Genomic DNA, 14,626 nt, shown 5'->3' on the forward strand with positions numbered 1-14,626 from the left:
TGGAAAAGGGTATTAAGGTAATATTGGTTCAATATGTTATAGTCATTGAAGTTTCTGCTCAGAGTATGGTTAGATGAAGATTGAGTGCCACAACATTTGCTATTAAGTCATCTTCACAGTGGTGATGGCACCAGTTTTCAAGGCAGTCATTCTTGTGGTTGAAATGCTTTCAGAGGCTGTTTTACAAATTGATGCCACCTGTTCTTCCATGTAAGCATTTTTCTGTCCTTTTTTCTCTGTCTGAAGAGGTTAAAATATTTAAAGCCTCTTTCAAATTCTGTATCTTTTGATAGTGGGCAGCGGAAAGACATGTTTGAGATATGTCTGAATTATTTCTCTTCAAAATAGTTGAAAATGGTTGAGCTTTCACATTACTGTAAACACTCTACCCTTGGTAACAGGACTCCAGGCTTTTGGTACACTCTGCACCTGAGAAAGATGCAGCAGAGCTAGGTAGCACAGCAGGTAGCAAGCACCGGATATTTTTAAGGAAAAGGGGAATCTGGCAGCCTGTAACCTCTGAGTGGCAGCAGTGAACAGTTTTCTGTATGAGGGACTGTATTTCCCACGAGGATACCCACCCAGCTACCTTGCCCTGCCTAAAGGGTGTGTCAGCCCCCCATTACAAAGAAACGTGCTGTCGCCACCTGCCTGTGATTTCCTGAATTTTCCTAAATTTCTGGAACTTACTGGTTTTGGTGTTTGTTTTTGTTTTTGTTTTTTGCTTGCTTGTTGTATGGTCTGTGGTCCTGTGTCATTGTCGTCCCTGTCCCTGCCCACCCTCCCCAACCACCCCCATCTGCCAGAACTGGTGAAGGAAAGAGTGTTGGTGGCCTGAAGAACAGTTATTAAGTGGTAGCAAAAGACTGACTTTATAGTATGGTACTTGCTTATCTGGTTATTAACAGGGGTCAAAATCTTTTGCTTATAAATGGAGCAAATCCACTTTAGAAGTTAGAATGACAGTACAGTGTAATTTTATAGAGTAGAATTAGACTGTGACAAGTTTTATTTAAAACCTCAATAATCTCTATCTCAGGACCTACTTGTAGAAAGCTTTAATTTTTCTCAGCATATTTCCATTAAATTACCTAAGTACATAAAAACTAGCGCTGACCTTTCCCTTTTTCAGTCCTAGATAAGGAGCTGGATTACAGTCAAATGGCATGTAATTTCTATACTACCAAATAAAGAAGTCAATAAAGGTTTTGTAATAGTCCATAAGCGTATTTTTACGTAACATAAAACCAGAATGTTCTAAACAGTTGAAATTTTTCTTTCCTAATCTTATTGACAGCCATTATTTTTCTTCAAAAACATTGAGTTATTCCTAGTTGATAATCAAAAATGTTGAAGTATTCCTAGTTGATAATCTTTAAAGTTTTACATATTTAAAGACTGAATATTGCTATTTGCATTAGAAGCCTGGGAGTTGTTGTATGGCCAGTCTTCGCGAACGAAGATTTGGGAAAGGTCATTACCCTTCGAGCCTGCGCAGTGGATTTTTTAGGTGAGACACAGTGTGCGCTGAACTGAGCCCACCCTTTAATCCTGAGGTTCATCTGCCGGGGCCGAGCGAGCTCGGACGGTGGCAGCGAGGTCCTCAGGACGTAGGTTTGTTTAGAGTGACCTTCTCTTAGATGGATGGCCTTACAGGGCTGACGAGCTCCATCTGCCCGGAGGAGTTTCCCTTGACAGGGAATCGAACCCAGGAGTTTCCCTCGACCAGGAATCGAACCTGGGAGTTTCCCTTGACCGGGAATCAAACCTGGGAGTTTCCCTTGACCGGGAATCAAACCTGGGAGTTTCCCTTGACCGGGAATCGAACCTGGGAGTTGTACCAGATGCCTATTAATCTGTGGTTTACTGTAGCTATCCCTGTAAATGCTATCTTTCTGAATGAGAAAAACAAACAGCTGCTGAACTGAATTGAAAAAATGATGTTCTTCTAAGACAAGGATTTGTGCAGAAGCAAATTCTAATTGGAATTCTTTCCACTGTCTCATGTAAAGACAGACTAGATTTCTACCACCCCCACATTTTTTTTCTTTTTCCTTTTTTTTTTTTTTAATTCTCTCTTTTTATTCCTTTTTTTTTCTTTTTTTTTTTTTTCTTTTCTTTTTCACCCCTCTGTCTTTCCCCAGTAATTCCCTGGCCTAAATTAAGAAGAAGAAACAATACTTAGTTCTCCTGAAATGAAGGCAGGCCATCCAGATAAACTGACTGTTTCTTTGTCTAACAGAGACACACCATGGTTACTAAGTCTGTAGTGAAACATAATGACAGAACATATTTTCCTTCTCCCTCTGGGTCTCATTAATGTCTGCAGTTAGTTAAAACAGAAGACTTTATCATTACCATATTCAGAGCGATTTTTAATTTCTCAGTGGTTAGAGAACCCTCCACCCTGTTTCCCCAAAACCTTACTTATGCCAAATCAGCATCTCATAAAACAAGACCTATCTACTTTAATAGTATATCCCATATTTATTGTGTTTAATATTTTCCCTTGATGTGTTATTTTAAAACCTTTTGACTGTCAAAGCCCTATGGCATTCAAGTAACTAAGACAATCACGACTCCTGCATTGTTTCTGGGTGTTGTCATGTGTACTACTTGACTCTTTCCTTTGAGCAATCTAGGGATGGTGATAATACCATTGAAGGTCTTAGTGAATGTGGCAGAATAAGTTGAATCCTTCTCAGCAGGAAACATTGTGTTAACAAAAAAATGGCAAAAATGCTACATCCTCTTTGAAAACCAGCTGGTTTTCCGCAACCTTCTGCAGGTTGTCAGAAGTTTGTTCTGTGGGAATATGAATTCGTTCCTTCCTCTGAGCTGGCTGGAGGTCCACTTTGTATGGTATGAGCCTCAGACGGACTCTCACAGCAGGAGAGGACTTTATGGGAGGACCATCCACACAGAAAGTGCTGGCACTAACACAACTTTGGGCAATCCAGGCAATGTCTGACTGGTGTAGTCATACCTCAACTTTAGGCATACTCTTTCCTGTTGGAATGCACACACTTATGCTTGTTACCCATAAAATAAGATCAGTTAAGCCACAAGGCAGAAAGCTGGATAAGGTAATCCAGAAAACAAAATGATGAGGTTTGCCTGAAAAAAAAACCTACCAAGGACTAACTTCTGGTTTACTGGAAAGTGCTTTACTCCACTAAGGACTGGTTCACCTCCTCAGTGTAGCAGGGCAGGGGAGTCAGGTAATTACAAAACAATAACCAGGAACTTCATGTAGCCTTGTGCTTAGTGTTTCATAGCCAGAAATGGCTACCATGTATCTCGTGCCAGCTCTAGGTGTTAATCAGAGCTTTCAGCATTGAGCTTGGTCGTGAATCAAGTGAGAATCTACCCATGCACTCCCAAACAGTCACATTTTTGTGATGAATAAGTGCACAGAGCAATCAAGATGGTCCCAAAGCTGGTGGGGCTGGATGGCAGAGGGATGAGGATGCAAAGTGCATTGAGAAAAGAGAGTAGGGCAGGTGCTGGGTAAGCTGAGCTGCCCAAAGTGTGATGACCTTGGTGCTCAGTGCACCCAGATGGGACCTGGTGGTACTGGTTACAGTATCTCCTTCTAAGGGGACAGAAATTGTTCTCCTTTGTGTCTGTCAGTGTTTTTGCCCATAGCCATGAGCCTGTAGCGTTCTCCAAGTAAGCATTTTACCTTCATGTGGCTGTAGTGTATGGGGACTGACTCTGGAGTCCTTCCAGACTAAAGTCGTCAACTAAAAATTGCTCAGGCCAGAGGAGACTGTAAGTTTGGGATGATTTTGCTGCTTGGTCAGGGTACTTTCATAGCTTTTTTGTTGAAGCAGGGTCTGTGACCCACACCTTTGCACCCAGATGAGTGCTGGAGGCACCAAGCTCTATGGTCTTTCTTTTACTGTCACCTTGTGACATTGGGCCATTATTTACCTGGTGCAAAATGGAACAGATTCAGCTAGAGGGGTGCAGGAGACTCTCTCCAAGCTGTACTTGAGTGGTTATAGCAGAGTTATGGGACTTGTGCATTAAAATCTTGTTGGACAGGTAAGAAAGCACTTGCCAAGCACATTGAATTCTGACTCCTCATTAAAAGAGAGAAGACTTCCTTTTCTTCTGCTCGTGTTTTTTGTGGAAAGCCTATTGCTTGACATGTCTTGAAAAACATCTACTTGAATGGATCCTGCAGGTGACACAAGTGAGGTGGAAAATAGTGATTTCTGTCAGGTCTGAGCCTGTGATGAAGTCCAGTCTCAGCAGAATAAGTGCTCAGGCTTTCAATTTCTGTAGGTGGCAAGAAGCTGCTGAGCCTGTCATGAAGAGCTGAGCATCTGCATCCCATCTGCATGGTCATTCCTTCAGCAAAAAATTAAAGTGTCCAGTATCTTGGAAAGTTGAGTAATCACCGGGGTTTAAGTCCTTTTAAGGGATCTAACTCCAGCTGCATGTTGAAAATAAAGCATAATTGTGTTTTTGCATGCTTGTAACCTCCCACCTCACTCAACTGCAGTAAGTGGTTTCCTGTGGTTTCTGGAAGCTTCTTGTCCTCTTGTTGCTGTGCAGAAGGGCCATACAAATTCATACTGTCCCTAGAGCCAAAGTAAAGCACCTATTCTTCTCAGTGAGTGCCAGGATTGTGCCTGCTGCATTGTGTACAGTCCAGAGCAGCAAACATCTATCACATCGAACTCCCAGGGCTCAGCTGTGCCTTAAAGACATGGTTTAGCTTTTAACAGAGCTGATCAGCACACAATGTGCTGCCTGCCATTCCTAAAGAACAAAATGACAGATGGGCTTATGATACGTTTGTCTGGAGGTAAAGAATGAGAAGAGCAAGTTGGTTACTAATTACCTTCTCGCCACTGAAAGGAGAAATGTCCCCATGCTTGACACAATTCACATGGACAGAGCAAAATTAATGAACATTTTCACCCTCAGCTGTCCCAGAGTGAGCTTCACACCATTGTCTCCCTTGTGGTCCTGAGATTTGAATGCAGCCATTTGCATTCAGCAGGGCAGCACAGACAAAACATGAGAGTTCAAGAGTTTTAAAATGCATCCCTGTCATCAGGATGCTTTGCAACAGGAGTGCTGCTGACTAACAGCCATGGGTCATATCGGTGATTGCTCCTTTTCGTGACACTTTTTTTTCTTAAGGCTCTTTGTATCTAATTATCAATAAAGTAATTTTTCTTTCAGATCTGTTATTCAGCTTACTATTTCTAAATAGGTATGACTGCTCTTATGTAAAAAGAATATTCCTCATTTGCTGTGAAGTAATACATGAAACTGTGATTCCATTTAATTGTAATTTTTATTTGTTTTGTAGGTTTGGGGGCAAGTTTAGACACATGAAAAATTGCATCCAGCTGTGCAAAGAGACCCAGTAATCTTAGGACACAAGGTACCCTTGAGGGTGAGCTGTGTCAGAATTATGTCCCTAATGGCTGTATGTACTAGATAAAGTATCTTGACTTTAAACTATATTTAAAATTGTTTACAGATAAGTTCTGATAAGATCCTATGTGATCAACAGACTTCATGAGATACTATCCATTACATATTTAATTTGATTTAATTCCTTTTTAAATGCTGCTTTAACACTTATGTCCCGTGACAGGCCTATTATTCTAACAATTCAATAAATAGATACGTTAAATACTGTAAAATAAATTTAGATTATTATTTAATACTACACCTAAAAAGATTTGTGTTTAAAAACGTTTTCAAAATTGATCAATGAGATTTATCAACTCAAACTCCAGAATTCTTCACTAGTTCTTGTCACAATGAAATATGGTTATGGGTGTGGTGATGGAGGGAATGCTGAAAGCAGTGTATTGCTTGCTTGGACATGAAAATAGGAATAATTTGCAGGGCTGCATCTGAAAAATAAAATTGGAAGAGTGAAGCATAGCTATCTGACAGTGGAAATAGAAGCTGAAATCTTAAGGAGTGCAGCTGCTGCTAATATTTAGGTAAGTGCTCTAGGCTGTTTTCCTGGATTTGAAAGCTGATGTGAAACCAATTTAAGCAATGCAATCAGTATTTTGGGTATTCTATTTGTTTCATTTTTGAGACTGCCTTGACAGTAGTGAGGTGGCTGACCCTTAATGACAGCAATTTGTTTTCCTTTGGTACTATTAGGGTGGGTCTTTATTGCTAATCAGTAGCAGGAGGCTAGATTCTTCGTGTAGATTGAATTCGGAGTTTCTGAATGGTTAATCTGAAGAAGGTAATTTCAGAGAGTTGATGAGCACTTTAGTTCTGCTCACCATATAGCAAAGTTTAAAAAAAAAATGTCGTAATCTGAACCTTTTTAGTTTTGAAAACAACCCCCTTCTAAACAGGTTTCACCATCTACTTCTGTTACTTTTGGCCTCTTCAGTTTATCTTCACTTAGCTTGGCTGATCTGTTTCTCTTCTTTCTCCTTCAGCTTCTCCATTTCCTCCCAATATCCAAAGCACAAGCTGTATCATTGCTGTGACAAAGGGTGGGTTGCACCTTCTCCACAGCACTCAGATATTTTCTTCATGGCTCTCCGTGTGAAGTCAACCTTCCCTCTTTCTTTCTTGAGAGCTGTGTACTCGTAAGCCTTCAGCTTGCTGTAATAGTCTGAGAATTTGTTGTAGAGGATGGAGATGGGCATACCATTCAGGATTATTCCAAAAGCAATGCAGAGGAAAGCAAACAGGCGACCAAGGTGAGTTTCTGGACACATATCACCATATCCCACTGTAGAGATGCTGACCTACAGGCAAATCGACATTCAGCTTATTAGCTGGGAAGAAATATACAAACAGATATGTTCACTGATCAGGGACAATTTTAAAGTTAGTGTTTTTTTACTTTGCATCGTAAGTCTGAAATACTCTGTAATGCCTTTTTTTTCTGTACCATCTATCTTATGGAAAATATGCCTTTTTAAAAAATTCTCTCCCATGAAGTAAAGAAAGACAATGATTAGATACCATTTAGGAGGATTTTTAGAAGCTTTGCCCTGCAGAGGAAATTTCCAAACAATTTCTACACCAGCCTGTCTAGAAGGTGAGTTTGCTTGGATGCAGTGAGAGAATAGATGGGGCTCCCTGACCATGCAAATCCACTGATAGCTGCAACCTTGCTCCCTTATTATATCACTTTGAACAGATGCCCTGTTTCTAAATCCAGTGTGCTGATAAACCCCAGTATTTGGGACTCAGTTCGTGGGTTATATTTTGGGTTTTACCTGTGTTTGTCATAGATATTGTAGGAACTAATGCAAAACACATGAAAATCTTCAGCTAATTGTGAAATGTAATTTCATAATATTTGCACTGTAGGAAGAAGTGATCCAGGACTCTGAAGTTTCTAGATAAAATCCTCTTTAATGATAACATACCTACAAGGAACTGTAGCCTGGAATTTTTTGCTTGCAATATATGCTTGCAACATATATATTAATAGTGCTAAGTGGGTACCCAGGTGGGAAATTTTTGCTGAATTCCCTTTTGAAGAAGTATTTGGGGGTTGTTTAAAATGTTTTGGGTTTGGTTGCTGTTGTTTTTTGTTTTGTTTTGTTTTGTTTTGTTTTGTTTTGTTTTGTTTTGTTTTGTTTTGTTTTGTTTTGTTTTGTTTTGTTTTGTTTTGTTTTGTTTTGTTTGAGAGTGGTGGTATTTAGTGTATCTGTTTTATATGAATCTGTACACTTTGCCATTACATTGTCTGCATAGTTTCACAGACATTTTTCTTCTCAGCCCTGTACTATACCAAGTACTATGATACTTTCACTGTAAAATTCCATTTCAAAAATTCATGGGTGTTTGATTATGGGGATGCTACATTTGAATTATGCACTCCCAAGCAGTCAGCATAAAATAACTCCTAATTTAGATACTTCCACTGCACACATCTTGATTCTTTTATAATTTTTACATTTAGTAAATATAACTTACTTTTCTCTGGCAGGTAAAACTTGCAGACTTTTGCCACCTGGCACTTTCTAGTCAGTGCAAGAGACTAGAGACTTTTTCAGCCAGTGAATTTTATATATTTTTTTTCACAGTGTGTCTCAACACACTGTGTGTATCCCTGAAACAGTAATGAAATCTCTGGCAGAAGTCAGCCACAGGCTGTAGGACTTTCACTGTAATGCCCTTGTGACTTTAGCCACAGTAAGTGGCTTCAGAATAAATAAATAAATAAGTCTTTGGAAGGTCACAGTGTGCAGCCTGGCATCCTCTAACATCCTAAATAAAATGTTATTTCCAGTGAAGAAAGCATTAGGGTGCATGATACAGCATTGGGTGAGCACATTTGTAGGATGCACCTGGTGCTTCCTGTGGAATAAAAAGGATTAGTCACTTGCTTTAATGGAAATTAAGTCACTGGATTTGAATGATAATACAGGATAAATATCTCCAAAAATAAATACTGAGATGAAGGCAAGATGTTTATCTCTACCAGCCAGGAGAAAATCATTATCCTCTGATGAGGCTCTGTTCCACTGGCATAGTCTTATACATTGCCTGTAACAGTTTAGGAGGGATGCTTCTTCTCTTGCATGTGGGAGACTGTGAACACTGTTGGATTTTAATAAAATTTGAGTGATCCAGATATTTAATTTGCAGTCTTAAAGAACAGATAGCCTTTAAAAAGTGTTTCATGCCTTGGAATTGCAATGTGCATGCTACAGCTTCTGTTTTGAAGAAACTTACTCAGCTAAATAGGCCTTTTTCATAGTCATATAAGTTTCTTAGGAATATCTAAATGATTACAGTGTCAACAGTTTGCAGAAATGAGCCCAAAAGATTTTGCATATAACCTGCATGTTCAGAAAACAAAACATAAGGCTGATGTCCTTATTCTAGCAATGTATGAAGCATGAATGTTTTCATAACCTGTATATATCACTTACAGATGATCTGCAAAGGTCACATTACAGGACCCTTTCCTTTATTCACTGATTTTTCCATCCTTCCCATGGCCCCGCTTAAAGGATATTCAGCACTGGTACATATATGCGTGTGCATATGTAAATGTCTATGTGTGTCTGTAGGGCCAGTTTTTCTGCCATGAGCTGAATCACTATGAACATATGTGTGGTAAACCACCACACCTCATTGGTCATTGCTGGACCAGAAGTGCAGACCATGGGCTCCAGGACTGCTGGCCAGGAGAAGTGACCTTGGATGGGCTGGGATTACTGTTCTATGGGCCCCATGTGCAGCTCCAGCACCCAGTGTCTATGCTGATCAACCAGCATGAGATGTTCTGACTCCTATCCAGTCCATTTGCATGGGCTTCATTCTCCAGGGAAGTGACTGGGACAGAGCTAGACCCATAGCCATGCCCAGGGCTCAGTCCTGGGGCCCTACATAAATGTCTGTGTCTTAGGGTTATGGATGGCCAAGATAGAGACCCTTTGCCTCCCCTCAGCATCTGCAATGCCTAGCTACCCCCTGGTTTCATCCAGAATGCTATAGATACACACATCTGCAGCACAACAGAACACACCCTCTTGTGTAAAACAACTGTTGGTTCTGATGCATCTTTAACAACCAGAGCTCTGGGACAGCTTTCGCTTTTAAAGTTTGAGTGACCTGACAATAGTTAATAAACTATGTCTTATCATCTTGCAGTTGTATGATGGATCACAGAAGTTCTGCAAATGGAATAAGAATGAAAATCCTGTGTCCACCTGCAACCAGATAGCCTGATGCATTCATTTTTGTTTTCCTTCCTTTTGTTTTTGGCAACACTGACAATGGCATTAAATGGGGAAATCTTTTCTTTCCCATCTCTTTGCCTGTTTCTTCTTTAAAAGTGCGAATACTTCCTGCATTTGGAGAGATGGCAATTTCAACACTTCCTGCCTGATTAAGCCTTTAAGCTTACTACAGAGGTGAATGAGTGCATGTGTGTGTGTGTGTCTGTGAGTGCATATGTCCTGTAAGCTCAGAATTCAGAGCAGATGTTCACTGATCTGAGCCTGTTGTTTTCAAGGCTGCCAGCAGCTCCAACAAGGAAGGGGAGGGTAAGGGAAGGGGGGCCTCTGGATACCCAGCAAAGTAAGATGTGTTTACTTACAGCAGCCCACCACCAAGCATGGGGAATGCTGGTGAAGTTGGTACTGGAGACGTCATGCTCCACTGTGTAGACCATGGCAGAGAAGGCGAAGATCCCCATAGCAATGAAGAGCAAAAGGCAGCCCACCTGCTGGTAGCACTGGCGCAGGGTAAAGCCGAAGGCACGCAGCCCTGTGGAGTGGCGGGCCAGCTTGAGGATGCGGAAGATGCGCATGAGGCGCATGATGCGAAGCACTTGTCCTACCTTGCCCACCCGTCCCACCTTCTCGATATCGTGCTCGTGCTGAGAGCCTCGACCCCGGGGCTGGTCATCATCAGTAAAGCATTCGAGCAGCAGCTGCAGATAGAGGGGCAGGATGGCAATGAGGTCTACTGCATTGAGGGCGCTGCTGGCAAAGCGGCGTAGGTCTGGGGTAGAGACCAAGCGCAGCAGGTACTCCAGTGTGAAGAATGCAATGCACAGGGTCTCAATGTGCTCCAAGACAGGCCGGCTATCCCCGCTCTTCCAGTCTACCTGCTGCATCTCCTCCACAGTGTTGAGTGCCAGGGCCACCACAGAGATGAGCACAAAGAAGCTGGAGGCCACTGCCATCACCTTGGCGGTGACAGAGGAGAAGGGCTTCTCCATGAGGTTCCAGAGGCGCCAACGCTGGGGACCATAGTAGCGCATGTGGTGGAAGAGCTGCTCGTTCTCCTCAGCCTCTGCCTGGGACCGCAGCTCCCGCTGGACCTTCAGCTGTTCTCTCAGCTCGTCACGGCGCTCCTCGAAGCAGATGCGGCAACAGCGAGGGGTGTATTTGAGACGCACACCCCAGTAGCTCAGTTCCTCCAGGAAGCTACAGGGGCACAGCTCGTCCCGCACACGCAGCACCCCCGAGGCATAGAAGTTGTACACCAGCTGGAAGACAGCTGGGTCCCGGTCAAAGAAATACTCATCAACCTGGGCAGCATAGTCATCGCACAGGCCCAGCTGGCAACGACGGTCAGTGGAGGTGGCCAGGCGGCCCAGGCGGGTCTTGGGATAGATGGCCACTGCCTGGTAAGTGAGACGGTAGCTTTGGCCACCAACGTTGATGTTCAGCATGGATGGAGCAGACGCTGTGGCCGGGGCTCTGGCAGAAGGGGCAGGAGAACAAGGAATGAATGATGGGACCTTGTTTTCTCCCTTAAATGCATCTTCACTTGGCCATTTTCCTTGTTCTTTCTCTTCGTCTTCCTCATCTTCATCATCCACATAATAGTTGTAATTCCCCTCAGGTCCCAGTAGCAGTAGGGACTGGGTATTCAAGGGAGCGTTAGCAGAAAAACCACTCTGCTTGTCTACATGCATGCCTTCGTTATCCTTCCCCTTGTTGAGCTGTGGGAGGATGTTTGGTGCTTCCCCCTCTCTGCCTTTACATTTCAGGAAGGGAAACTCTCGCTGCATGTTAAACTGCAACATACTATTATTCCTTACTCTTCTCCCTTCTTTGCATTCACCTGATCAAGCAACTAACACCAGTCCTTTCCAACACTACAAAGGCTGACAATCCTGTTTTCTTCTCTCTTTATCTCAGCAGTATCATGCACAGCAGTGGTTCTGCATTTTTCTCCCTGCCAGCCACCACTTCAGTTGTTGTGAAAGCTCCGTGTGGGATATAGACATATGAAGACTGCTGTTGACTGTTTTAATCTTGCTGACAGCAAAGATCTGAGTGCTTAGAGGAGGGGATTTAGGGGCTATTATCCTGTTCCATCCTCATTTCCCTCAGGCTGTGACGTGAATGATTATGGATCCATAAATCTATGAAAAATCAGTAGGGGGGGGAAAACCCTAAAGTTTTATTCCTAATAAAACCCACACATTTCCTATTTCAGTATATATGGATTTAAAATAATCTCAAAATGAAAATGTATGAGGGGCAGAGAGAGAGAAAGAGAGAGAAAGAGAGAGAGAGAGAGAACATTACAGATTTCTTTCATGCTCATGAAGATAGCAGGCTTGGTTTTCCTTAATGAAAATAGTGAATAATTGATATGCTGATAAAGGGTAGGAACTCACTAGAGTACCTCTTAAAATGTTTTCAAGAGGTGAGCAAATAAAAGTCATCCCTTTTTATTCCCAGATAGAATATCTCCATTTGATTAAGAGCTGAGGAAAGTTGCAGCTTTGGCTGTGCTCTGGGAGTGCAGGTCTCATGCTACACTGGACTCAGTGGAAATGAAGGGCAGGGATGTGAAGGGGTTTCCAGCTTCAAACTCTTTATGAGCTGCTGCGAAACAGCATAAAACCACTCTTGTTTCTCTTGTAGATCATTTTAGAGTAGCATAACGCTGCAGTGGGCAGCTAGTAGGATATAGGAGAGGTGCTTTCTCTTGCTTTGATGGAGGTTTCATCCTCAGCTCTGGTTGAACTGGCACAAGCATCTCCTGTAACAATGAGCATCCTGAAAGCCAGTTTGCTTCCCCTTGTCACTGGGAGCACTTCAGTTGAGCTACGGCTCCTGTAAAGCAGAGGATACACACAACAAAAGGATGGTTCCTTTGGCATGCTCTTAGCACCTGAGTTATTGCTTCTAAACACCAACTCATTGTTCCATCTGTATCCAGGCTGATGCAGGAAAGGAAAAGGCACTGGAAGATAGCTAGCTTTGGCAACACCCTTGCTGGTCTGGAAGGCCTTCCATTTGCAATCCTGTAGCCTGCCTTCTCCTCGCAGGTCCCTACCCTTTCACACAAGCTGCTGGGACAGTGTATTCCAGAGTCCCTGCAGCAGTGTTTTTACTTTGTTGTCTTTAAGTTCCTCTTCTGTCATTGGTCTCATAGTCTTGCACCTGCAGACCCCAATATTGCTGTTCTGGTGGTGTTCCATGTGAAGCAATTGCTGTTGCTGTGAGATTGCCCCCTTATTTTTTCCTGTTTCTTTACCCTCAGTTGTAGCTTTTATATTTACTAGCTCTTGACAAACTGGAAGATGTCATAGCTAAGCATTCTGCAATACTTCTCAGGGTGTATTCTAAGGTTTCCGTGTTTAAGGTTTCTTTTGAGTCACATTGTTTAAAGCCTGGATTATTTGTAATTCATATTTAACTGTTCTTGAAAGTCTTTTGCTTCATGAATTTGTCTCCACTGTCCGTTTTCTTTCTTGATGCAAAAAAAGGCAGGGCCTCTATTAATAGGGATTGTCAGTGCCTCTTTAGAGATACCAATCTGCTTTGCAGTTTGCTTTGAACATTAAATCATACCATGGTGAGTCCTTTGTATAGCAACCTTAATGCAAATTAATGCCCAGTTTTGAGGCTGTTTCATTCTCCTAAGCAGAGTAATTCAGACATAAAAAAAAGGGTAGTCTGCAATGCCATCATTTTACTACCAAATATTCTTCCATATTTCTTAATCAAGATTCAGGCTAGACTATAACAAATTCTTCTTGCCAGCCTCTGCTGTAGCATTAATTTTGCTTTTTGTCAAGCTCCGTGATCTCACTTCTGCGAAGTATCCAGTAAGGCTTTTTGCTCAGTACTTGAGAGATCATTTCTCATACCATACTGCAGTAGCAGGAGCTTCTACAGGGTGAACTTTCTGACTGTCAGACATCAGCTCCTCGTGCACCTGGACTCAGATCTTGGACATCATTACTAAGCAAAGCAAGGAATATCACTAAGTTCACTTCTGCTCAGACTAATCCCTTTGACCTAGATATTCTTGGGAACAGAGCTCTCAGGCACCCGCTGCACTCTACTCAAACTTGCCTCTAACTGTCAAAGTAGGTAAAATCAAATTGCTTTATTTATGTTCTTTATTTTGGGGTGAGAGTTAGTTCTGAGCTGCTAGTTTCTCAGCCTAGATAGATAAGAAAATGAAGTGACCAGAAAGGACCCACTTTTTTTCCCTTTTCTACCTTATTCAGTGTGCTGCTTATCCTCACATGGATAAATGTCATTAGTAAGAATTGCACAACATCTTCTTGTAGTTGTCCGACAACAGGTTAGCAAAGGCGTATAGTGCTTTTGGAAAACTCCACAAAAGAGTATGGCATAATAAACACTTGAAGAAAAGCACCAAGATCAGTGTTTACAAAGCCGTAGTGCTGTCTAATCTCTTGTATGGTTCCAAATCATGAGTCATCTACCGCCACCACCTGCATCTCCTAGAACGCTTCCATCAACGCTGCCTCCGTACAATCCTAAACATCCACTGGTCAGATTATGTGACCAATACATCTGTTCTAGAGCAAGCAGCAGTTACAAGTATAGAGGCCATGTTGATGAGAACACAGCTGTGTTGGGCAGGGCACGTCTCCAGGATGAAGGACCACCACCTCCCTAAGATCCTGCTTTATGGTGAACTTACCACTGGCTGCCGCATGAGAGGAGCCCCGAAGAAAAGATACAAGGACTCCCTGACACAACATCTCAGCTTTGGCCATATTGATCAACATAACTGGTCTACTCTGGCCTCCAATCAGGAGGTCTGGAGACACACCATCTATAACGCTGCTGTCTCCTTCGAGAACACACGCAGGATCCCTCTCGAGGAGAAAAGGCAACGCAGAAAGAACCGTGTCTTGCAGAAT

At 42.4% G+C, this 14,626-nt stretch overlaps 1 protein-coding gene and 1 long non-coding RNA gene across 2 annotated transcripts; one reads left to right on the plus strand and one right to left on the minus strand.

Annotated features, from left to right (window-relative positions):
- Positions 1-1,458: 1,458 nt before the first annotated feature.
- LOC127471498 (uncharacterized) lies at positions 1,459-6,471 on the plus strand. Its single transcript, XR_007904674.1, has 4 exons — positions 1,459-1,510; positions 5,333-5,407; positions 5,881-5,981; positions 6,441-6,471. It is a non-coding gene; the product is annotated as an uncharacterized LOC127471498 (long non-coding RNA).
- On the minus strand, positions 5,782-11,512 carry KCNV2 (potassium voltage-gated channel modifier subfamily V member 2). The gene is made up of 2 exons (XM_051788442.1): positions 10,073-11,512; positions 5,782-6,755 (listed from the first exon to the last, which is right to left on the minus strand). The coding sequence occupies exons 1-2, from the start codon at positions 11,510-11,512 to the stop codon at positions 6,480-6,482; spliced, it is 1,716 nt and encodes a 571-aa protein (XP_051644402.1). The 3' UTR covers positions 5,782-6,479.
- Between the last annotated feature and the right edge of the window lie 3,114 nt (positions 11,513-14,626).

Source organism: Manacus candei, unplaced genomic scaffold (assembly GCF_025592945.1).
Source record: "Manacus candei isolate 608988 ecotype Guabito, Panama unplaced genomic scaffold, ASM2559294v1 h1tg000024l, whole genome shotgun sequence".
NCBI classification, from domain to species: Eukaryota; Metazoa; Chordata; class Aves; order Passeriformes; family Pipridae; genus Manacus; species Manacus candei.